The sequence below is a fragment of the Gadus macrocephalus genome, chromosome 6 (genome assembly GCF_031168955.1).
Source record: "Gadus macrocephalus chromosome 6, ASM3116895v1".
Classification (NCBI taxonomy): domain Eukaryota; kingdom Metazoa; phylum Chordata; class Actinopteri; order Gadiformes; family Gadidae; genus Gadus; species Gadus macrocephalus.
This window is the reverse complement of record NC_082387.1, coordinates 17340157-17365975: the sequence shown is the minus strand read 5'-3', so window position 1 is coordinate 17365975 and position 25819 is coordinate 17340157. Positions and strand designations below refer to the sequence as shown.

The following is a 25819-nucleotide window of genomic DNA, read 5'->3' as shown; positions in this document are numbered from 1 at the left end:
ATTGAAGTCACGAATATTCAAACGATTATTTTTGAGTTTGAAAACATATTCAGCATGTCTCTCCGAAAAAACCCTTTGTAACGGAGAACTTGGAAATTTCGCATTGAAAGAAAACAAAATTGAAAAGAAAATGTTCTAATCTAAAATATTGTACCGGTGCAGATAATAATGTACAGATATGATTACAGCTGTTCTGCACTTTCTATTAAAACAACACAAAAAAATCGAACTCGATTCTATTCGTTGTGTGATCGTTTGGCGCTAAAATCACGATCAAAATCGCCCAGCCCTAACCAACCCATAGACGACGTGTTGGGTTCTCCGACGTCTCTGGTACTTCCACAGCATTAAAGTTATTATTTCCTATTCCCTTCTCAACAGCTGTAGAGGAAACGGGTGGGGACTCCTGGAAGTACAGTCTAAGGGTAAGTACAGATGAGCCCATGACATAACAGACAAATTAAATTAACTCTATGTTCTTGAATTGTGCTTGTGTGTGTCACCCAAATAGAACAGGCCGTTAGGTTATGAAGAGGTACCTTCTAGCTCCCTTACAGCGTGCATGTGTTTTGAGTGGTTTCATAAGCAATGAATAAACCAGTTCTGCTATGATCTTGAGGCCCCGCGTTGGGGCTGTGTGCCTGGCTGATTAAGGTGTTTGTGCAGGCGGCCTGTGGCAACCTTGGGGTATGCAGACACTGCACCCCTGTGATGCACGGACCCAGGCACAGCAGCATGCCTCTCCCCTCGGAGTCTGTTGCTATCAAGGCACCAACTATATGTTCCCCAATGAACAGAAAACACGACTCCAACACCACACCGTGTCCGGGTCTTCCCATGCTTTACAGGGAAGACACGGCATGCAGTATAGTGGAAAGCAGAATGTCCTGAATGCAAAACATTTAGACCCAAACTTAAACATCTTCTATATTATATGCAATGACACATTCCCATGTTTTTCACACTGTCACAATGAGATTAGTTACATATTGAATTTGTTTACACATACAGGCTCGAAAAATCTGCAGTATCAGATATTGGATGAAAACAGGGACACAAAAATGTTATTTGTCAGTGTAAGGTAAACACTCACCAACAGCTTACTTTGGCACACATTACCCTCCTTTGGCACATGCCAAAGGAGGGTAATTATTGATAATATTAACCATACAGATCGAAACTATTTTAGTCTATGTTGTAATGTGATCTGTGGTTTGTAATGATTTCTTCCAATTCTTTCATGCAGGGTAAAATTTACTCCGTAAACCTTTTTTTTCATACATTGTGGGCCAGTAAAACAAATAACAAACATGCTGGATGTTTGAAGGAACCCAATGAATGAAGTCTTTTACAGATATGCTAGTCCCAAAGGCTTTCGAGGTCTTGCTGTTACTCTAAATCATTGACTGCACATCTATTGGTGCTGGTTTTATTTACACACGCACACGAACACAAGCACACACGAACACAAGCACACACGAACACAAGCGCGCACGCACGCACGCACGCACGCACGCACGCACGCACGCACGCACGCACGCACGCACGCACGCACGCACGCACGCACGCACGCACGCACGCACGCACGCACGCACGCACGCACGCACGCACGTACGCGCACGCACACACAGCCCATTGAACCAATTTTCTTCTCTGCTTTCATCATGCTGTGGTTTATGCTAAGCCCTTCTCTGCTTAGCTTCACCACTTGGCTTCTAGTGCCTCACTCGGGCAGCTATAATTCCTAGATGTAACTGTAGATGGCTCGGCTCACTTGCCATGGCATCGGGGGAGTTGCTCTTTTTGAAGGCATACCTCGGCAATAAAAGCAGTAATGAAAGTGACACAATTTATTTGTATAATGTATTCTGTGTTTTTTGCTTTAGCTTTCACTTTAATTTCCACCATCTTTCCAATGCATTCCATGTACCACATACTCTTCCAATACGATTTAAGCCTTTTTACTGCTATGTCAATGTTGAATGTGATCTTAATTTATGTAATATTCATGTATATATTTTGCATATATTATAAAAACTATCGGACACAAAACTTGGTTCAGCATATTGGATCAGCGACGCATTCTAAACAAATCGTACACAACACTGTAGTAGCTCTTGGACATTTTCAGTTCGTGCACGTTCCAATAATGAATCGTTACTTTCCAGCACACACAATTGAGAAGCACTGACACAAGGGATTTGATTACACACACGCACGCACGCGCGCTCTCTCGATCTGAATGCATACGCCAGTTGTACTGTGGAGAAAGCTGACACCACAGACTCATTCATTTCACCTCTGCGATGTAGGTGAATGGGTCACGGGTGGTGGTTGGCCCATCGGTGTCTATGTGCGGCTATTATGGCCACTGAACACCCTGATTATGGACATGCCCCCCATCAATGCCGCTGTCATCTCTGTGTTCTTCTCGGCGGATTAGTGATATTCAGTGTCAACTGACCTTTAACCTGCTCTTTTGAAAAGGCTGAATAAGGTCGTCGCTCAGTTGGCTTACGCCGACAAACTTTCATTGCGACAGTTGCACACTCTTGGAGCTGTAAAGGTCGCCAAGCGCTTGCGACTTTAATAATTGGTGTCGGTTTAGTTTGTCATCTGCCGACCAAACGTTTAGTGTGCGTTTCCTCGCATTCATTGATATGGCTAATAGCTGTCCGTCTAGACAAATGTTGTTATTCTGCAATACTGATCACAATCATCATAAATGCAACGTGCCACCCTCGTATATCGGACCCATCTACTTTCTTTAAAAGGTTCTGTTTTTTCTGAATCTTTTCTGGTATTGTCCTTACCTGATGTTTATAAATCCAAACGACAGAACTCTCTGTCAACTTTCCATAGGAAACATATACAACCGATACGCCATGATGCACTCGTATCCTGCCTACACCGCATGGCCATTCTGCTGAACGGCGGGCTTCATGCACAGTTTGCCTACTAATGAGATCTGTCCGTGTTTGTGTACCTCTGTCTACATTTCGATTTGTTTTCATTTCAGACATTTGTGATTATCAGACACGCACACAAAATGATTCAAACGTCCGTATTCTGCTATATTTACTTTCTTTATTATTTTCCCCTCTTTCCCACTCTAGCCATGCACAGAAGTACTCTTCCTAGATTTGTTCCACAAATTCAGCCAGACCATGACACCGGTGCTACTGGAGATGGTGCAGAACCTGCAGGGTGAGTTACACGGACAGCATGCCTTTAAAACGACCCTTTATTATCATTGTTTGCAGACCCAGTGTCGGAGCATATACCATAGAATCTATACAGTTTGACAACCTTTCTACCCCTTGCGACTATTACCAAAGCCACTAAAAAAATCACCTGGTTTACTGTTCACCTAATAAGGCGCTCTCCCTCTCTCATTGCTCTTAACTGTTTGCTGTCTGGTAATTATGTCCAGGCCGAATTAGCTGAAACAGACCTGAAAAATGCAGACTGCTCTGCGTTTTGCAAAAACGCATTGCAGGCTTGATGCCTGAGCTGCAACTGATGGGTCGGAAATGGCTTCTGTTCATGTGAGGAAGTCTGCCTGATTGGATAGTTGAATGCTAGAGGAGATATTGATTTTGAACAGGGATAAACAAGAACAAAGCACTAAACAAGAGAGAAGACGACTGCCAGCTAAAAATTACAGTGTTATATTACAGTATTACTTGTACAAGGCTGTGTTGTTGTTGAGGGATTTTGCCAAACATTGTGAAGGTGATCCCAAGTAGGAGCGCAGTTATATTCTTCATCCACTTTTCTTTGTTATGTCATTACCATATATATCATGTTTGGGACAACATGCTCTTATAAACACCTCAAACATATCTGCTGTTTGAGTCCAACAACAATGATAACAACGTGTAACCGAGCACACAATGGCCATCAGCAACAACCGATACAATGTAGATCTGTTTGAAGAGCGTGGTTGTTGTATATCCCCTCACACATATTCAGAAAGAAACCCAAGGTTACTGATGAGCATGTTGGCATGACACGACATCACCAGGCTATTGGCAGGCACATTCAGCGACGTCTGCTTGCAGTATGCTTCTGGCCTAAGTCACTGTAAACAGCACAGTTATTTTACACAAAAATTACAACAAAGAGATGTATCTGCCAAATGGAATTTTGGTTTTCATTAGCGGATATTTAAATAGCTCTCTTTACATTCCTTTTAGTGTTTTGTACGATTCAAATTGGTCAGACTCCTGCATTTATTTGAGGAGCCCGGTACTTGGTTGATGAACATTAGAAACAATGACATATTTTGTATTCATCCGTTTAGAATTTTGGCGGAAAATAGCTTTTAAAAGAATTTCAATCATGTGATCAAGTTCACCGACCTGGTCCTCCGTGACCAATGGCGATAATAACCAAGGAGCCGGTTATTATTCAAACACAGAGTTGGCAGGTTGAAATGTTTTTGACATCACTTGAAATCCCTTGCCACAGTCAATGTGATTAATACCTTGTTTATGAATGAATCAACGTAATCCGTCTCTTTCCAGGACCGACCAACGTGGAGGATCCCGTTCAGTTGCTGATAAAGGATGCAGGTGAGAGAAGAAGAATTCAAAATGATGAGGAGCAAGACGTGAGACGGGTGTATGTTTTTACACAACACATCCTTTCTATGATCTATTCTCACCCTGCATTTCATTCTTTTTTCTCACTCTTCCCTTCACGCTCTGTCATCAACTTCTCAGATCTCCCCCCCTCCCCCCTCCCTCCCTCATCCTTCAGTACTTCGACCCCTGCATGTCCTGGTTACCCCTCCGGAGATCCATGTGGGCTATCCAATCATACCACAGGATTGTGTTGGTGTGCTCAAATTATCTGTTAAATGGCTCCTTCCAACAGAGTGCTCAACACTTTAAATGGGTATCAAAAAACAAAAAGAATAAATGGAAAAAACAACAACTTATCTTCATCCATGGCAAAGCTTCTAGACCTTTTTTTTTTTTTTTTTGCAGCTGCAAAAAACTAAACTTGAATTACTTTAATACCAAGAATTCCAATAACTAATTAAAAACGAATCCCGGGTACTTAAGAAAGCCAGGAGGGCTATTTTTATTCAAATGGACTTTTGAAACGATACCATACTGCTACAGATCCTCCTTTCTGTCTGTCCTCATAGTGCCTCATCAATACATCCATTTGTCAGAGTAAATGAGAAAGAATGCATGAGAATTTTCCTCTGGGTCCATATTAGGGGTGGGAAAAATAATCTATTCTTCGATGCATCGCGATTCTCTCTACAACTGAATGTGTGACTTGGTGTATCTTCTCTACAGTGTACAATGCAGTGGGCCTGGCAGCGTATGATCTTTTCGACAACGTGGATTTTGACGAGTGGTTCAAAAACCAACTTCTAGGGGAGCTCCAGGTCAGCCATCACAGGTAGGATTTTAACAGTACACCAGACATAAGGCATGCTTGTTATTGATTCTTTTACTGCAAGATAATTAACATTTATCTGTTATGCATTACAAAATACTTGATTATCTTTGCTTGGAAGATTTGTTCACATTTGTAGCACTTTGTTTATTCTAATGCTGAAACTGTTGGAAACTATGGGAACCTTGTTGTATGGAATTGCAATACAAGTACAAGTACTTTCTTGTGATTGCACATCCATTCAACCTTTGCAGATTGTTCGCCCATAATCAAATTCCTTGTAGCATCAGATCTTGAAACGCTAGGTAAAGATTGTAACCTAGGGCAGCCTTTGCTTTCTTCTTCACCCATTCAGTACAGTTGGAATGAGATTACAATTTCGATACGCTTTCTGCGGAAACATGAAGTAGGTGCAAACTGATTTATTAAACAGTTGGCTCATCAACCAAATTAATAAGTACAAAATATTTAATATGGGTGAATTGTTAGATCGGTTATGCCCAAACTACATTTTAAGGGCTGGTGGTTAAGTTCAGAGAGTTACAGGACTTCTTCCGCTGAAAAAAACATTTGTTATAACAAAGACGCATTAGTGAAAGAACAATGGGAGCAGTGAGGGGTTTGATCGGCCGATGAAATACACCCACGGTATCACACTCGCACCTATCAACCCTTCAAAGCCATCAAAGGATATGGCCAGCGCCACCGGGTTGGGCTCACCACTCAGGGGCGACGCACAGTGACGCCATGAAAGGTGTGCTGATGTCAGCGCGTCTGTCACCATGATGCATCTCCTCACACATCACCGACCAGGTGGGAGGAAGGTCGCCCACCCACTCATTAAGTTTGAGTCCTTTTCTTGTTTTTGTTAGGGGGGAGGCGAGGTGAACCTCTCATGGTAGATCCCAAACACTCATTGTTCCCCACTACAAGGCTGACTTCCTTCGCCCCCCTCCCAACCCCCCCAGTGTTGTGTTTCTATCTTTTCTACAAAGGTTTTATCCCATGTTTGTTGGTTGGTGTATAGGAACTGGGCCAACTCACAGGGGGCTCACTTTGAGGAACGGTACCCAATGGCACAAGTGGCAACAACAATTGTGACAATATACTCAAAATGGAAAAATGCTAAATGCAATGGTGATGTAGTGTATGTGATGCTTACAACTGTAAATAACATGCATTTTATATATTCAAGATGACATGGTTGAACACCTGCCATAGCAATGCCGTAATTAACATGTAAATCAACAGTTAACAGTTAAGGGATTCAAATATGAACTTGGTTGATTCCTGCGTCTTATATCGGACAGAGGTAACCTTTATGTGCCTCCCCGGCCATATGCTTTCATTCACAGCACAGCTCTACCGGCAGTGATCTGGAAATGTTACTAAGTCTTTGTGACTTGGTGCATATTTCAATGTTCTCATTCACACCTGACCCCATGCAGGATAATCTTTCAGAACATTTCAGGGAAAGTGCATTGTTTGAAAGGGGCTTTGCAGTCTTTATACAGCCGACTGATATATTTGTACAATATGCCATGGACGTCCTTTGGGCCAATGAAACTGGTGAGAACAGAGCGGAAATCTGTCTACAGATTGTCTGTTAGTGCACTAACGTATTTGTGTTGGTTTTTGTCTTGGGAAATGTAGGCCTAATCCATTTTGCCGATGTAAAGTCATTGCATTAATGTGATCCCTTCATCCCACATAGGGAGAGACAGCCATCCACATGGCCTCTGATACACACAGACAAAGAGAGAGAGAGAGAGAGTGTCCTCTGAGGAAAGAAATACAACAGGGTGACAATTTACACTTTTAGACACAACATAGGAATTATAGCCGCCTAATGGAAGTCTTTCAGTGCCTCCATTTAGCAAATGGAAAATTCCATCTTAATTTGTGTAGACAAGATGGCATTTAGAGATTATCTTGCTTCCGTAATATGAAGTATTTTTGTAGTAAAACAAGGGCTTTGCAGGCTAGGAAATTTAGTTGGAATGTGATTTGGATCAACCTGGATTTTGTTGACGAAACATGCTATTTAGCTTTTGAAAGCCTGTTGAAGCTTTATGTGAGAGATTAAGTAGACTGTAATTGCCCTGAATCCAAATTATATAATTGGTATATTATAAATATTTGTATTTATGCCTTGTTTTAGGGTATGCACTGAGCACAGTTGGTAAAGTATTTGTCACCTGGGCAGGTACCCACCACAGCACGCGCTGTCCTCTTGGAATCTGCCACCAGCAATATTTCATGAATTTAGTTTTGCTAGCAAACCACATTTGGATCCGTCTGGATCCAGCTCCATTCAGAGTACACCCAAACAGGAGCTTGAATTGGTCCTTAAAAGTTGAGCCAATAATTCTGTCTGAACCCAACCCAACACTGCGCCTCGATAGCTTTATATAAGCCCAAACCTGATTACAGCCTGTTTCCCTCTAAGCAGCATAGGCTACAAAAGAAAGCAATCATAATCCTATTTCTCCACATTCAATTTAAATGATGAAGAACTGTAGTCATTCTACCTTTTTTAATGTTCTTTATTTATACAAATTCGCTTGGGATAAATGTATAAAAGAAAATAGTAAACATTTGACCCGTTACAAGGTATGAAACATATCGGAGAACAGACCGTTACATTGCTATTCAACCAGGATATTCAACCGTGTTATTATACACTCTAAAATACATGCGTCTTGGCACCTTTGCAGCGTTGAACCTCACAACCTTTTGCTGTCATATTTCAACCTCACTGTCATTATTCTGCTTTTGCACATTGTCAAAGCCTTTTCCCCACCGCTCCTTTTTTTTCTCTCCTGTGCAACCAAACTGATTGCATGAAGACTGCCACCTTTCAGCTCCTCAGCAGCATCCATGTTCACAATTTGCTCTAATCAAAAACATAAATTCTGACTATGGATGTTGCGTTGGTCAGTCCGGCGAGAAGAGGGGAAAGGGGGGGCTGCTGCCTGCAATGGATCTGACAGAGATACGACTCGTGTAGCAAATAATGAAAACGCTTCAATATTAAGTAAAGCCCAAACCCGATGTGAGGCTGTAAATTATGTGAGAAATAAAGACCGTCCCATCAGACCTTAAGCTCGAACACAGACACACTGGTAGCCATGCCAGCTCTGCTGGAATGGACTGCTGTTGGGGCCCCGGTGACCTGGATGAGGATCGTTGAGCCTTAAAGGACCACCCAGAATATCTTAGATGGGTTTCTCAGGTAAAGGTCAGCACAAGGATGATGAGGATTTGGATAGAAACATACAAATACAAAAAGACAAGGGAGAAAATGGAGGGATGAGACGAGGTCAACAGTCTTATCTCATCCCATGTGACAGAGGGGACCAGACTATTGTCTCCTCTTTTGATGGGTGATGCGATGCAGCCCGATTGGCTTCTGGTGATCTGGCTGTGTGTCAGACTGTGAAAGCAGCGTCGCCACAGAGACAGAAGGTGAGAGGTTAGCATTACCTGTCAGTGAACCAGCAGCTCTTTATAGCTCATGATTAGCTCTCTGGAGGGATTTTTTTGGTTGTTGGACCGATAGACACCTGGCTTTCCTGGGTTTTATCCTAAATCCCTGTGGAAGGAAATTCATAGCGTGAAGTGGCCGTCTGGCTCCTGGTACTTTTGGGTATTATCAGTAGAACCAGGACAGGACTTACAGGCAGTGGTCCAAGCTTATGTGTGATTCTGAGGGTATCCATCTCGTATGAGGTAACCGCTAGGAGGGCCATAGGTATGTCCAGGCCCGTTCAATAAACATTTGTCATTTAGACTTGAGCCGTCTGAATGATTGCCTGTCTTTATTGTGGTGCATTGGAGCCAATGTTTAAATATTAATGCCCAAATCTTTCCCCACTAAGTAAGCCTGGCATGTATTCATGAGCCACATATTCTGAAAAATGGCCTTCTTCGTTGTCACATGTCCCTTTCGTGTGCTCTCTGTTCCAATTACATTTGTTGGCTGCTGTGTGAGGAGAAATGCACCGCAGTACTCGACACCAGCATCCATTCACACCGTACCTCTATTGGTTTATTCACGCTTCCACTTCTTCCATGGCCCTTGCCAAACAGACTCTTACACCTTGAGTTAAACCACCAGGGCATCACACTAGATGGACGGAGAACATTTTACATGTTGCATTGTTCTACATATAGAATCTTGCGGGGGATACTTGATGTCGTCTGGGAACTATCTAGATCTGTACTGTCTTATGGCGTATGTTTTGCCATTGTAATTCACTAGATATGCCACAGAACAAATACATACTAGGCTAGCTAGCTATCCCTCAAATTTATTTGGATGTGTATGTATACATGTATGTCTGACTGTGTGTATATACATATATGCACACAAATTATTTTGAGTAAAGGCTGTGTGTGTGTGCTTTTGTCAATTGTAATATTGACTGTCTATCACCTAGCTTGAGCTTAATGAAGCAATACCCTAATTAATAGTTTTTTTTCCTGAATAATTCTCCCACAGTAACCAACTTTTTAAGGCTTATGCTGTTCCTTTATCTAAACAACTTTTGTTTGATTGTCAGTGGAAAACTGATTAACTGTGAAATTGAATGAATATATCAACTGGTGCATATCATTTATACACTCTACATGTTTCATATCGTTCTGAGAGGGGGGGATCATATAACTCCTACCCACAAGCACGACCCTGGTGTAGTGGCTCCTGCCCTCAAGTAGAACAATAGTCTTGTTTGGTCTGACTGAAAGTCATCCTGTTGCTGACAGAGATACACTACATCGCGCATGTGATGTGTACTATTCAGCTTCTGTGGTCATTTTGTTGCTGGAAAGAAAGAGATAACAATGACATTGTAACGGTCTCTGTAGTTGTCCTGGTCCTGATAGAATACACCATTAGTAATCCATCGAGAACTAAGCTTTGATTTGTATTAAATTGGGATGTCATGGAGACATTCACTGGCCCTTCCCCATACCGTTCTTTCCTAGATGTAAGAGCGTTTGTATCTAGGCCTGCATTATGCATCCAGACCAAAAGAAAAGCACAAAGCAGTAGCATATATCCCCAGCATGTCTAGGGCTACACGGCTTGTCCTGATAAGCATATTTTTCCTCTAAGGTAGAAAATGGTGATAACCTGTCATGGGCAATATCTGTGCCTTTGTTTATCAGCCAATGAAAGGTTCCTGCTCAGTGGAATGCTTTGGCAGTTTGCCTACAACCATTGCCCGCTGGCAGTGTAAGCTCATTGGCACTGCTTTGCCCACGTTTCAGAGCTGGGACCATAGGCCACTCTATGGCCCCCATTAAGCCTTTGCAGCACCCCATATTGGTTTGTCCACCTTCATTTGCTTTTGAAAGTTACGTGGCGCTGGCTTGTTCACTGCTAATCTATGTTTGAGTCCATGAGTTCATTAGTACCAACATGTGCTTTTAAGGAAATTAGGTACTTTGTCCAAGAGGCATTTCCCATGAAAATTGGTAAAGTGATTGGCATTCTGAATGTATTTTTTTGACGAAAGTTAATGCACAATCTTGTTGGCTCGCTCGCATATAAACTCCTGGGAAGACTTTCACAAGTGTAAAGGGCAACTGTTTAATCTATAGAGTGCCCGACAACATCACAGAGTATAAACATCAGACCTCAGAACGTTGGCGTGTAAACATGCATGTTTGTGATGTTTCCACGTTTTTGTACGGATTTATCCAGTCCCTCATCCGACCTCCCCTTGCCTAATCCCGCGCTACAAAATCATTTAGTACACATTTAAATGGGAATCTCTGCTTCTTTGGGAGGGACTCTAATCGCTGGTGAACACAGTGTTTGAGATTGATTTTAACGTCTAAATTGCACTGCAATCTCCAGCCGACACCCGTTGTGATGAATGGGAAGATGGAGCGCAGCAAGGAGCGAAGGCGCACATTTCCATGTGTTAAAGAAAAACCCAAATCCAAACTGTCATATTTGCTGGTTACTTTCTGTGGATGTGATTGGAGCATCAGCTGCTTCATTTTTCTACATTAACATAAGGGGGGCAGACTCAGAGTGACTTCTCTGCCACCAGAGCTAACGGACGACCTTCACTTTGTTCTCACCTTGCTATTTTCCCACTTAATCTACATTCCCACTTAATCTCATACTCCTCTGTTCGTGTTCTCTCCCCCCTGTCCATTTTTCCTTGTGTTCTGGTCTGTTGCTCTTCCTCCATTACTCTTTTTTCTTCTTCCTTTGCGTCACATTTATGACGCTCTTACTCACACTTCCCCTTCCTTCCACTTCTCTTTCTCCTCACCTGTCTCCCCCAGGTACAAGCTGATCCGGAGACGGGTCATCTGGCTCATAGGCCAGTGGATATCTGTGAAGTTCAAATCTGACCTTCGACCTCTACTCTACGAGGTCATACTGAGCCTCATGCAGGATCCGGACCTGGTGGTGAGTTAGACACGTATACTGAACTCACATGACTTAAAAGACGTCTTCCGTGCTTTATCCCTTATATATCTTTTAGTAATTCATGGTATGTGGTTTTGCTAAAAAACAAAATGAATTGAACCAGGACAGCAATCATTTACTGCTCCCAGGTGTGCTGCGTCAGCTAAGACCTGATAACTATACTGTATAGATGTTCTTCTTCGACTTTTGACTGAGTTGGCTGTTCGGTCTTGCCTGATTGCTTATCATTAAGTCTCTCAGTATCATGTGGGCCATTTCCCTATTAGGAGAAAAGACTCCACGACAAATGTGTCTTCTGTACTTCCATGAAAGGGGTAAATGGGAAAGTCCGGATTATTGATTAACCCCTCTACATTACTTTTATGTGACGTGAATCATGTACACTTGCTTAAAAAAATAGTGGGGCTTACCTATATCTAAAAACTTTTATTTCAATAGCATAACCAGGAAAATACACACTGGCCGAGACCATAGATTCCATTACATGGAGTCACAGATCAAAGATGTCATTCACCTAGTACAACATGTCGTACTAGGTCCCCATGCGGTCCATGTTTACCACAGCACATCTTCCTTTCCAGCAGTTTTTGATGTCATTTTTAAGCTCTCCTGTTGAGTGCCATGTTTCCCTCTTTTTTTTTCTCTCTTTGGGGTGGGTTTTGACATCCTCAGTGGGAGGAGAGGCTATTTACTCGGAAGTTGTGTTAAGTCTTCCCTCTCAGTATCATGCTGTGATTCCACACCGCCAGCTTTGTCCCACTTTACCCTCTTCCCCCTCGTCTTCAGACGCCTTCTGTTCCCCCAACACTTCCCCCACGGCTTCTAAGGCAGATTTATTTATGTGCCACGAAAATTGCTGTATAGATGAATTGTGTACATAAGTAGCTTGACAGCTTTTATAGATATTGAAAATTTTGGGTGAATGGCTATAGGATATAACTAGTGCTGCGATCAACCAAAGAAAATCTTGGTCATCTGAAACTCGGCCAACTCTGAACAGTCAAAAATTATGTAAAAAAGCTATCTCTAGATTACCTTAATTGGCCACAGTGCACTCTACTCTACCTGATAGCCTTAATATCACATAAATGATGTTTGGAGGATGTAAATGGGTTTCAGATCCACTAATGGTCCGATTCCGAATCGGTTACGGTAGAGTTTCAAACTCTTTGTTGTCCTTTTTAAGCAAATGCTGCCACACCAACGACAGTGTAAATTAGTTTGTAGCCATGTTAACATTCAGTTAATAGACTAGCAGTCATCCTTATGGTGGGTGTAGTCAAAGTTTTGAAAACCGGGGTGAGTGACCTATTGTCTTACAAGTCTTGTATTCTATTTGAACATCCGACTATTATAACAGAATCTAAGGAGCCTATTATTCATAATTAATGTTATTTCTAACACAATCGGTCTGCATATGTCCCTCCCAAAAATAGTGAATTAAGGAGTGTATTTCTTCCTTGAAAAAGGAAAGACACACCAGCAACTTTCCAATCGACCAACCGACCAGAACTTGACAACCCTTGACATAACATATCAAAGTTATAGTTAAAATATAATTTCGGGTGATAATAGTGTGTATCGTCGTTGGAAGAATACCACTTTTTTGTATCATAATATGAAAAGGAGCCACATTAATATTCAGTCCCACAAAACATACTTTAGATGTAATATCTGAAGTCGACCCATCATTCTAAACGATATTATGTGTAAACTCATAATTGGCAAACAAATACTCAGTAGCAAACTGTAAGAAAAAAGTGTCTTAAAAGTTTCAAATCAACACCGTGTGGACTGGCCACTGTATAAATCCACTGATTTAAAATCCCCTTCTGAAAATTTTATTCACGAGCCTCAAAGTTTTCCTCTGTCGAATATTTCCCTAATGAAACACGAAAGAAAGCGCAACTCCGCCGCTGGCAGTTCATGGTTTGTGGCCCAGGCTCTGGACCGTCTCTCCTTAGATCTTCTGTAACATGGTAGGACTTGCTTGACCCAATTTACTATTAAATGAATGCTATCTATTTCGTATAAAATTGGTTTGATAGATTTGCTAGCCTATGTAATAAAACTCATTAAATCATTGATTTTTCAATTTTAAATCAAAAAACATATACCCTCTTTCAAACAGATTCTGATGAATTCAGTTGATGAGGAAGGGAACATGTCAAAGATCCTTTTTCTTCAAAATTAGTGCAGAATTAATATAGGATTTCTAACGAACTACGTCTTATCTATCCAGAGGTGAGGCGTGAAGCTTGACTATTTTAACGGCAGTTGACATCAAGTTTGGATTCAAACTTTGTCCTCATTGAACAGCGAGTGAAACAATAGAATGGCCTGCACTATTATGCATTCTCATCAGCATAGTAGACGACTCTCATTATTCCACCTCAGCTCGGCCCAAGGAAACCGGCGCTCAGCCCTCGACTACATCAAAGCACTTTTCTTTCCATGTTTGTCCAGAGGCGGTGGTTAACAAAGCCTTTTTCAGCTGGAGGGAGGGAGGGGTGAGAGAAAGGCTCTGGGAAATGGAGGGACTACTATTAGCTTGATGTAGAAACGCTAGCACAAGGCTTGGGGTTTCACATTTCAGGGAAATATTTTTTTTCTTATTGTTTTTCAGTTTTTTTTTATCGTGCTACTCGTTTGTTTAATTATATCACTTCATCAAAAGATGTGAATGACTTTGATAAATGGTTCATTGTTCTTATTCATTGTTTGGGTTTGATCATGGTGTTTTTTTTTTTTAAATTACAGCCAATGCGCTCTTGCGCCTATATTGCAACATGTCATGTGCCATTAAGTAAATACTACATGAAGCTAAATAAAACATGTAATCGGTACAGTTTTAAAACAAAATGTATTGCCCCCCCTGAACAAGAGCAAGCCAAAACAAGGTTTGCCCTGTCATGTTTTGAATGACAATGGCATCATGTAAAATACAGAGGCTTGTTCGTAGGGCTACCCTTGTTCATCCCAGTTAGAATATAATAAAGAAAAACGTTCCAAACCAATTATTTCACTTCCTTTGCTTTTAAACCTTTTGTAAACGTAAACCTGGATATCACAGTGTGACATTAGGCATGCATATGCAATTATACTTCTGGTATATACTTTGAACCTTTTGGTATGTGGTGCTCAGAAAAGCTTTCCAAGGTATTTTAATTATATATTTGATAATGTTTTTTCTGGTTTGCTTTGTTCTATGGATGCAGGTTAAAACAACAAGCAAATGTATGAAGGTTGTAGATTTAAATAATAAATATTCCTAATTTTTTATGCTTTCACAGGTGCGGATCGAGACTGCCACTACTTTGAAGCTCAATATCCTTTGCAAATATAACAAATTAATAACCCGTTAACTTTTTTGTTCTGATGTAAAAATCTGTATTTCCTTCACCAAATGTATGGGGATAAACATTTCCCTTCAAATACCTTGCTGTACTCTCTAAACGGACAGACTTCACACCCACTTTATTTCCCTTAACACTTCATCACCAGTCGACGATTTTGAATTCAGGACTGAGCAATTTCTTCCAGTGAGTATTTTCACACAGTTCAATAGAGAGTAAAATAGGGAACCCTATGGGGAGTGTGTCTGTCCAGCGAGCCCCGAACATGAAGTATGTTCCCTCATCTGCTGCCCCTCTCTTCCCACATCTCCCACATCTCTCCGCAGTACTTGGAGTCAATCTTTGGGCTGCTCTTCCAGTTGCTGCAGCAGGTGACGGAGTGCGACACAAAGATGCAGGTGTTGCATGTCATCTCCTGCGTCATCGAGAGGGTCCACATCCAGGTAAGCTTTAAAAACGGAAGGAATCCAAATGGGGATTGTCACCGAGGGGGGGTGGGTCCGAGGGTACCTGGACCTCAACTTGTTTATTATCAGCTTATCGACCTCATACTGCTTAATACCAGCGCTAAACTCAATATGCTTTGATTTAACGTGTTGGCGTTGGGAAATATTTATTACTTTGTGAGAAAAATAAGGTGTGTAATTTAAATTGAATTAGTTAATAATTTACATGAATTATCGTTCCTGGGTGGGATGAGCATTAAATGGTGTCCATCCACTATGTCGGGCACAACTCCACCAACATAAAACAAGCAATTATATAGGCAAGAGACTGGCACGGTGTTTGTTTATTTGGTCCTCCTTCAGAAAACATCAATGGTTAAGAAAACGCCATCCAACTTTTGCATGAGTTCCTTTGTCAGCCTCTCAAATAGTTTACCAAGTCTGCCTGCCTAGAGCCTTTGTTTTATTTATTTTGGCCTCTTCCCAGTAACTTGCTCTGATCCACTTAACTGCCATCTCATAGTTTTGACCTTCTTCTTGACCCCGGTCTGGCTCTTTTACGTTGTTTTTATAGCCTTCTCTTAAATTATCCCCAGACTCAAATCTGTCAGAGAAAAATGGCTTTCATCCTCACAAACTGTCAGTTTAGTTAGCTATCCTCTTGTCACTGGCAACCGGCTAAACTTCCAGAAGTCAAATTAATATTTAATCTCAAGAGATTTTTTCCCCTCCCCGCAACACACAGACCAGAGATAAAAGAAGGCAGCAGTGGAGAAAAGCTCAAGTGATGAAGCCATGGATGGAGCATGAGAGCAAAACAAACATGATTGCACACACACAGGGTTTATATCCGTCTGGATGGGCTTGTTGCGCTCTGTGAGATAGTGTAGAGAAGAACTGTTTTCCACTATGCATATAAGCTCACATTTCCGGGTTGTCATTTCTTTTCTTTTTTTTGTCATTTGGTTTTCCGATGTCTCGTCTCAATCAAACAAGCCATGCAAAGTGTTTGGATGAGGCTTTACCAGTACCAGAAATGACTGTAGCAGCCAACCCTTTAAATGTTATTTTTGAATACTTGTGCTAGTTGATAATGGGTGATAATGGCCTGATAAATAAACATTCATGCTACTACATAAGTGGGATAGTTGTATGTATTATAACGGTGCTCTATAACAAAAATATTACTTAATTACGCCTATTATTTTTAACTATCTCAATTGATGGTTTACAAATGTAATTTAACTGGGCTGAATTATGATGGATGAATTACTATCATGGTGATTGCACTATATACTCCAATAATATAGGTCCTCCGGCAAGTTTCAATGTAGTTTGGGAAGAACAGAGCTAATCTAATAGCTGTCGTCGTGTTGCCGCATTTTTTACATATTTTGAATGGGTATTAGCATCTGCCGTGATCAATCAAAACGTGGCCTAAGTAATAAATATGCTGACAACGCATCAGGGAGAATGCTTCTTACATATTTAAAGGCACCCTAATTTATGTGCGATGATGATGATGATTAGCCATTACCGGCTATTTAAAAAAATCCTCTTGCAGTTGAGAATGACCACCACGATTGATAAAGGATCAGCAACATCATCAACATCACACCTGCTGTTAAAAGATGGGCACTTTAATATTCCCTCCCTCTTGGTGGATGCTGCAAATATTCAGACGTATGCACACTGGTCCTTGGCTGTAGTTTGCTTGGTTAGACACTTTAGTGTGAACTTGTGTGAATTCAATGTGTGTTTTTTGTTGTTCTTCTCTGGATTAGATCCGGCCATACGTAGGCTGTCTGGTGCAATACCTGCCTCTGCTCTGGAAACAGTCTGAGGATCATAACATGCTGCGCTGTGCCATTCTCACCACTCTCATCCACCTTGTCCAGGTAGGGACACACGCACACACTCCTACTTGCACACACAAACCACACACCCACAGTGAACTCGCGTTCATCTTCTGAATGTCATACGTTTGTGATGACACAGTGGTTTCTCTGTAGTCGGAACATGGTGGTTTTCTGATGTTTCCCTTACATAACCAGAAAATACATCTGTTTCTGTGGTTCTATGGGGATGGTGGGTTTGGGAATTGAGTGTGAAGGAAGATACAAAGAGAAAAGCCCCATATACACAGTGCCAGCGCCTTATTCAAAGTGCACTGCATGTGAATGAATCTGCGTTCAGGCAACTGATGAAAATATATCTCTAAAAATGCAACGCAATTGATGTAAGAAGGATACATACAGAGTTAAAAATAGAAAGTGACGAAAATAGTCTGGCGGGCATGTAACAAAAGGCTAAAATAAAAAATATAAAACCAAATGCTATTTCACTTAATGTACACAATTTGGGTCTTTCTCTCCAACCCACCCGAGTAGACGGCTCTGGCTCTGGGCATGGGGGAAAAATTGATTAATTTGCTGGACTATTGAAAGGTACAATATGTTATGTAAAGGGGTACCGCAGTCCAAATTCACATTAGGGGAGAGAATAGTCTACCCGCCCCCTCCTCAGACTCGAAGCTCACGATGGTTGCCAGGTTGATGAAGGAGAAGGAACGCGAGCAAAATGTGAGCCGAGGACATCGTATATATTTTAAGACGAGCATAATTATTACTTTTTGACAGTGACAAGCGGTGACGAGTGCTATACTGTAAATTGATCAGCATTTAAATGTTTGCAATTTATTTGTTTGCAAATTATAATCCAGTTTATTTGTCATCCGTCCTGAATGGATGCCGCTGTTTCCCATCTTTCAAATGCAATTCCCGAGATTTACGCTCGTTTTAGCAGGGCCAGGTCATGGAGCTTTTTAAAAAATTCAGGACCAGTCTTTTAGGACATGTAGGATCTTGTACGTTCGCAGTTGAAGGAGAACATACTGCCTGTAGCATTGTGGTCTGAGTAATCCGACCTGGGATATATTCTTTATCTCTAATTTATCATTGCCATTTTATGATTATTCAAAGTACAAAGTACATAAGTGAAAGTACATAATACTTTTTTTTTCCAAATAGAGCGGGACAAATCGTCTATTGTCTAAACTCTGATAACTGTTGACTCCAGGCACACTGGTTGATTAGTAGCAGGTGGCCACTCTATTTATTTCTGGCGTAAATTGTGTTTTTAAAGGCCTAGTGTGCTGCTGCCAAGAACAGGCTCCAAATTGTCTCCAAGAATTAGCTTGTATCCAAATTGGCCAGGGTTCTGTGCCATTGAATGACCCTTTTCCCCTCACACACTAACCCATCACAATTAGGTACCGTTATGGTCATGAAAACCTGGAGCCATTCCCTGGCTGTCTGTCTGCCTTATCTGTCCTTGAGTACTTGCTAGCTTTTAAACTAAAAGATAATTAAATAACTCAAAATAAATCAACATGTCTACAGTTTTCTCTCTCCGGTTGGATTGCAGCAACCTCAAATAGTTATAATTGCATATAATTTAACGGTTAACAAAACTAACAACCAGTAACATAATAAAATGCCACTCATTGGAGCATTATGGCTGATCCTGGAGATAGTAAGCATAAAGTAATTTATCATTTAGTTTCAGTAGATGCTCACCTGTCAAATGTAACAATATTTTAAAGGCAAGACAATGGCCCTGGTTTAGTTCAGATGTGGTAGCAGCACCACAAACCGTTGTGAGTCAGTAAGTAAATGCGATTAAGACGTGTAAGTCTAGAAAAAACAGCCCAGTGTTTTCCATACATAGACCGATGTGTGGCGCAGCGCCACAGAATCAACACTGAGCGCCACAAATTGATTCAGCTTCTTTTTTTCTTTTGTGATTTTAAATATAAATATCGTTCCGTTCATTAATGTCCGCATAGCACTCTTTCTCCCTGTCATTTCGTTCACACACGAACACAGAGACAAGCGCGACAAAGGCAAAGGCAAACCCGAAGCAGCGGGATATGTAAGGGATAGAACGCCGGTCATTATCGGGAAAATAAGCCCCGACAAGGCGAACAGGACACCAATGCGCAGCGGAGGTGTCTTGCTCGCCCTGAAGGGACTTATTTTCGATAATGACCGGCGATGTTCTATACATAATCCCGCTTATTACACGGCTACTTGCCAAAACGAAAAAATAACTTCACATGTCTTTTTACAATTTATTTGTTACCAGCATTCGTAGTGTTGATCAGCAGAGAAATAGTCCGCCAAAGACGTTGACGTCGCTTAGCAACCAAAGACGCTGGTGTTGACAAGTTACCCAGGTCTCAAGACCGTTCAAGTGTAGTAAGAAAAAGTTTTTGAAATATTTGAAGTATAGGTAGGTGGGTACTACACTTGTGTAGGTGTAAGAATGAATAGCCTATAAAACCTGAGATAAACTGTTAATAGCGACTTGGGTGTTGTGAGTGACAGAGACAATAGTATGTTTTGCAAGCGCTTAAACGTCGTAACTGCCGTTGGAACAAAGGACCCTTTGAAGCACTCTTTCTTACACCATGGGTCTAGCAGTCTGTTGCCGAAAGAGCTACTTAACGCCCCCAGAGTCTCTAGTAGGGGGTGAGAGGGGTTGTCCATGACATCAGTCTGGCTAACATCCTCCTCCTCAAGCACCGTCTCTGGAGTCTAGAGGGCAGTCCAGGATAGGGGTGGGAATCTCTTAGCACCTCACGATTCGATTCGATTCCGAGGATGAGGTCAATGATTATCGATGCATTCTCGATGCACCAAATTTTTTTATGTACATTTCCATGTGTGATTTTCATAAATATATATATACATCTGAGTTTGCTCCTCAGAATTTGCTAATCACTTCCTACTTTTGTGATGATCATTAAAGACATCAACAGATGAATTAACTTATCTAATATTTTATTAGAGAGAAAGCTTTTGTCACAAATATGGCTTTCTAGGAACAATGCAATAATCAATGCAGCTTGCATTGATTATTGTCTTCAAACTGTCTTCAGTTTTCTTTTCTTTCTAATCTTTCTTTTCTATGTCATTAAAGAAAAAGCTGCTCTTGAATTAGGAGTTATTGTGTCTGGCTGTGAGTTTGCGTGCATGCTATGCGTAGGCTGAATCGCAATCGTGTCGAGACAAATCAGATTGGCCAATACACACTGAAGATAAATTAAATAATTTTAAAATTATCCCTCTCTGGCGAACAGAATGTTGCAGCAGGCAAACAAAATAAACAAAAAAAACAAACCTTTTTCTGCTTCAAGTCGGAATCGTTCTCGAGAGAATCGCGATGCATCGAAGAATCGATTATTTTTCCTAACCCTATTCCGGTCACAGCTAGCCCACTTACCAGTTCATGTGAATATATTTATTGTTTATTTTTAATGAGAAACGAGGTGTTAAGCAGTATTTTCCATTGTATAATTAAGGAAAGTAAATGCTTATTACCTTATTTCATTGCCAGAAAGTTTGAATATATTCAATATATACGCAAAGTTGCCAAAATGAGTTGTTTATTTATTTGAATTGGAAAGTATGTACTGACAAATAGTACTGACCACATGACCACTTTCGCAATTACATGCAGATTTGTTTTAACAAAATGCAACCTATACATAATTGCGGTCATTAATCGTGCAGGTTCAATATAAATGTGATTTATTGTAAAGAACATCTAATTTACTTAAAGGAGACTGTTTCCAAAATAATTCGTTAGAGCAGGTAACGAATACGTTTGCGAAAAGTTTAGAAATTGTGTCCGCCATTTTTATTTTATACATATTTCTATATATTTTTGGAAATATTGTGACTTTGTATTGCTACTGTCTAATGTTCAAATGTTTGCATTAATGTTTGTGCCTGCCTCTTTTCAATGGAAACTGCTACACACACTGCTAAACTCACACCCACACACTCTGTCTCTACATACTATGTCATTTTCTTGAGAATTTATAGTAGCAGAGAATGACTGAGTGATTCTAAAGGGCATTGGGTCAGTAAAGGTTGTGTTTCCGTTGAAAGATGTTACTGGAATCTATAGGTTCTGAGGGGGAAGAGCAATTCATGGGTCAGAATGAAGAGGTTCCACAGAAGGTGTTTTTTAAGTGTTTGGATTGCATTTTCATGCTTTGATTGTGTTTTCCGTGGTTATTTGCAGGGCCTCGGATCAGAGAGCAAGAACCTGTATCCCTTTCTTCTTCCTGTCATCCAGCTGAGCACTGACGTGTCGCAGTCTCCACATGTATACCTCATGGAAGATGGACTGGAGCTGTGGTAGGAGAAAGCACACACATTCACACACACTTAAACCTACACACACACACCTTCTAGAGAATGGGTTAGAGCAGTGGTAGACGCCCACACGCACGCACGCACACACAGCTTGAGGTTTAATAAAATATTTCAAGTCTGTTGTCTAAGTAAACCGTCCGTTCTCAGAAGAAAATAAATCAGCCACAAAAATAAAGAGCAAAAACAATATACTTTTATTTTAAATATATTTCTGCACTTGCAAGTCAAATAAATTAAAGACAAACAATGGCAGTTTTTTTTAAACGTAGGTTTGTGTCTGTGCGCATGAATAGTTATTTATGAAGCATATAGTACATGTGTATACATATTTATTTGCCACACAGGCTGTCGGCAAAACAGGTTTTCTTATGCATGCACTGCAAACTGTGAACGATGAACTTGTATTTCAACAATTTTGTGTAGTCTCATCTGCCACGAATGCGCATATTTTTACCTTGGTGACAGCAAACAGGGCTGTTTTTAGGAACTAAGAGCTGGCCTTGGCCTATGTTAATGAATCCAGGCACATATGATGATGTAATTGCTATATGCATACTTGTGATGAAGGTTTCTTGTTGCAACCTTGAGGGAAATGCAACGTGACATTGAGCTTGATGTTATCTGTGCCTATCTTTCTGCACCTCCTGCTTGTGTTTTCTGGTTCATCCTTCATATCGCCTTTGCCTCTATTGTCTCAGGTGTTTCCTTTGCTCTTATGTGTCGCATTGCCCCATCACACTTCTTTTATCTCTTCCTCTCTGTGCAGGTTGGTCACGTTGGAGAACAGCCCTGCCATCACCCCGGAGCTACTCAGGATTTTCCCCAACATGTCAGCCTTGCTTGGTGAGCTTGCAGTGTGTGTGTTTGGTTGTCTTCATGTCTGAAATGTTTCATGTGTACTCAACATATTTGCTGCTATTAGTTTGACATATTCTGGAAGTGGGTGTGCATTGCCAGATTTATCAGGAAGCACCTAACAGAGTTCCGCTGATTACTTGTACCAGAGAATCCTGACGGTATAAATATAATAATAAAAGTGACAATAGTCCTTCATCCAATCAGTCCAACGATCGCAAAAAAAAAACGCTTCCCTGTCGTCATTGCGTTAAACCAGCCAATAGCGCACCAGGGGGGAAAGCCAGCTTGGTGATTGGCTCCAGTAAATGTGGATCGGAAACAGAAAGAAATTTATTGCTCTCCAGCCCCTGCTGCAGAGCGAATTCAAATCGCCGGCAGATCGGGCTTGGGGTACTAGTCTAATACCGTAGCCTATCTCAACTACAACAGCATTTCATATTAATCGCATAGTTTGCTGCGTTACCAATGTTATCTAGGCTGACTTAGGGTGTGGGATGTTCAATAACGTTGAGTTCATAAGGGCTAACATTATCTTTTGAGTTAACAATCATTTTTGGCAAGTGTTTTTGAGCACATTAAATCACACTAAACTTTGGTAAAAAGGTTGCCGACCGTGTTCACTGTGCCAAATATCCCGCTGTTGCGGGGGTTTCCTTTGATAGGCGCGTTGAGAGGAGGAGCTGGCGAATCAGCTGTTTATAAGTGTACCCGCGCACCACTGGCATGAATGCGCGCTTGTCTCTGTGTCTGCGTGTTTGTGTGTGAACGGGAATGTCAGGGAGAAAGAGTGCTATAAGGAGATGAATGAACGGAACGATGTTTATATTTAAAAATTGCAAAAAAAAGAAAAAAGAAGCAGAATAAATTTGTGGCGCTCGGTGTTGATTTTGTGGCGCTGCGCCACACAATGGTCTATGTATGGGAAACACTGCAATGTTGCGCATAGTGCTGCTGCACTATGCTGCACCATTACTGACACACCGAACCAGGGATTGTAACTGGATCAGTCACTGCCATTAACTTTAATGTGCCTCCCAGTGACCTTATCAGGCAGACTACTCCTGATTTTGTTTGCCTGCTTAATATGCAAATAAGTACGTACAACCCTTTCATAACAGCTCTTGCAGCGCCGGTGTTCAAAGTCGATTTAGGCAGTTTAAGGTAAGCTCAATATGTTGACAGTATTCTAGTTGTGTGTCGTGTCCTTCAGGGAAGCAGGATGCCAAAAAATGCAGGATTAATCTATTTCATGTGAACTACTAACATACGGCTCGTCCTTTGCAGGGGTTAAGTGGTTTCAAAAAGTGAAGTTAAAAAAGTTGGCACACTAGCTAATGTATTCCTGTATAGTCATGTTAAATGTACATGGTGGATTGAAAATGCAACCGGAAAACTTTGGCCGACATAAATCACAGAAGTTGCTCTAACGTCACTTTAAGGCTGGACAGCTATTTGTCTGGATGGTAGCTGGCTTCCAGCTGCAGGTTAAACGGAAGTTGATGGTTTATAAATCACAGGCCTGGAGCTAAGCGACTGCATATTTGCTGGAGGGTTTGAAATTGTGCGTTTCTTTTTTTTGTTAAAATATTTCACAATATCAGCTGATGCTGATATTCAACACGTTTTTTTTCCTAATATCCAGGACATCACTCAGGGAAAATATGTTTAAAACATTGTTCAATGTACTAACCCGGACTAACCCGAAATAAATCGGCTCATAATGACCTATTGAGATTAGGTACCATACGTATTCAATGTCTCTTAAACGGATCAATAAATCCTATAATAGGCTATAATGAACAAACAAAATGGGCTACACCAATTGTTATTGTTGTTATGTCATGGTCTCAAGACAAGCGCATCATCAGTTAGAGACAAAGCTTCAAGAGGATGGCCCCCAAATATCATCCACGCCGAGTAAGAGTCCAGCCAGGCAAGTGAAGTGAACAGTATTATTATATGATGAAAAATGATGGTAAGAATATAAGGAAGGTTAAATGAAAATGACGGATAAATGGCTGAATTCATCGGAAGGGGCTTCAGTAAAGGATGAGGGATCTGTGAAAAAAAAAAAATCATTGGTTAAATGTGCAAGGGACTATCGGGTCATTTTAAAAAGCTATTCATTTGGGATATTTGAAATGTCACAATCTGCATAAAGTCTTATAATGGTGGTGATATATAGTAATAGACGATTTACCGAAAGAAGTCAACCGAATGCATTCACATTTACACAACTGCATAAAACCTAATCTCAATGATTCTCAATGATTCATTTCTAAAAATAAGCACTCGCATGATTCTCACAAATTAAAGTTGTGCATTTAAACTCCTAATAACTCTGTAGGGGTCTTACAAATGCTGGGTTTATAAATTAACTTGCTTTAACTGACAATTTGAAAAGCCGTCAACTTTAAATTAGCCATTGCAAATTCTCACAAAGTAATTGTTGCATTGAAACTGACTGAAACAATTTGTTTTTTTTCTTTTAATAATTCTGTTAACTGACAGTTAGCCAAGCCTTCAACTACACACTATTAAAGGTCCCATAGCATGCTACTTTATGGATGCTTATATATAGTGGGCCCTTAACACAGTATTTGAAGTTGTTCCAGAAATTCTGCCTTGGTGCAGAATTACAGCCACTACGACCCAGTCCCAAAATAAGTTTTCCACAAACATGCCGTTTTTAGACCCCGGTCTAGGTGGAGGGTGGGGCTGTGGCACTGAACAGCTTACGGCCACGGTATCATGCACTCGTGTTTACAGTGGATGTATCGCAATGGTGAGATACACTGCTTTTGGCCGTGTTCTGTAAATATTCTAAAACACTCCTGGTGCTCCGGCGGGAGACCTGCCCCACGGCGGTGGTGCTTCTTTTTTGCGAGGCACCACCGCCACGGGGCACCACCGCCACGGGGGTGGTTTCTCGTGGCGGTGGTGCCTCGCGGCAGTGGGCAGCAGGCAGCAGGGCTCTGGCGGGAAACAATCGCGGGCAACAATCCCTTTCTCCTCCATGTCGTGGTTCATGTACCTCAGGGAGTCAAAGCCGAAGTTCCT

At 41.1% G+C, this 25819-nt stretch overlaps 1 protein-coding gene across 3 annotated transcripts in view; it reads left to right on the top strand.

The window, feature by feature from the left end:
* ipo11 (importin 11) overlaps positions 1-25819 on the top strand; it is a 121919-nt gene that overhangs the window by 38804 nt on the left and 57296 nt on the right. For all 3 annotated transcript variants that reach the window (XM_060054610.1, XM_060054608.1, XM_060054609.1), the window contains exons 12-22: positions 382-425; positions 3117-3207; positions 4530-4577; positions 5316-5421; positions 11725-11851; positions 15166-15199; positions 15374-15414; positions 15555-15671; positions 17459-17572; positions 21768-21883; positions 22668-22744. In XM_060054610.1, coding sequence (XP_059910593.1) covers positions 382-425; positions 3117-3207; positions 4530-4577; positions 5316-5421; positions 11725-11851; positions 15166-15199; positions 15374-15414; positions 15555-15671; positions 17459-17572; positions 21768-21883; positions 22668-22744 — 915 coding nt within the window. The remainder of the gene's footprint in view (positions 1-381; positions 426-3116; positions 3208-4529; positions 4578-5315; positions 5422-11724; positions 11852-15165; positions 15200-15373; positions 15415-15554; positions 15672-17458; positions 17573-21767; positions 21884-22667; positions 22745-25819) is intronic.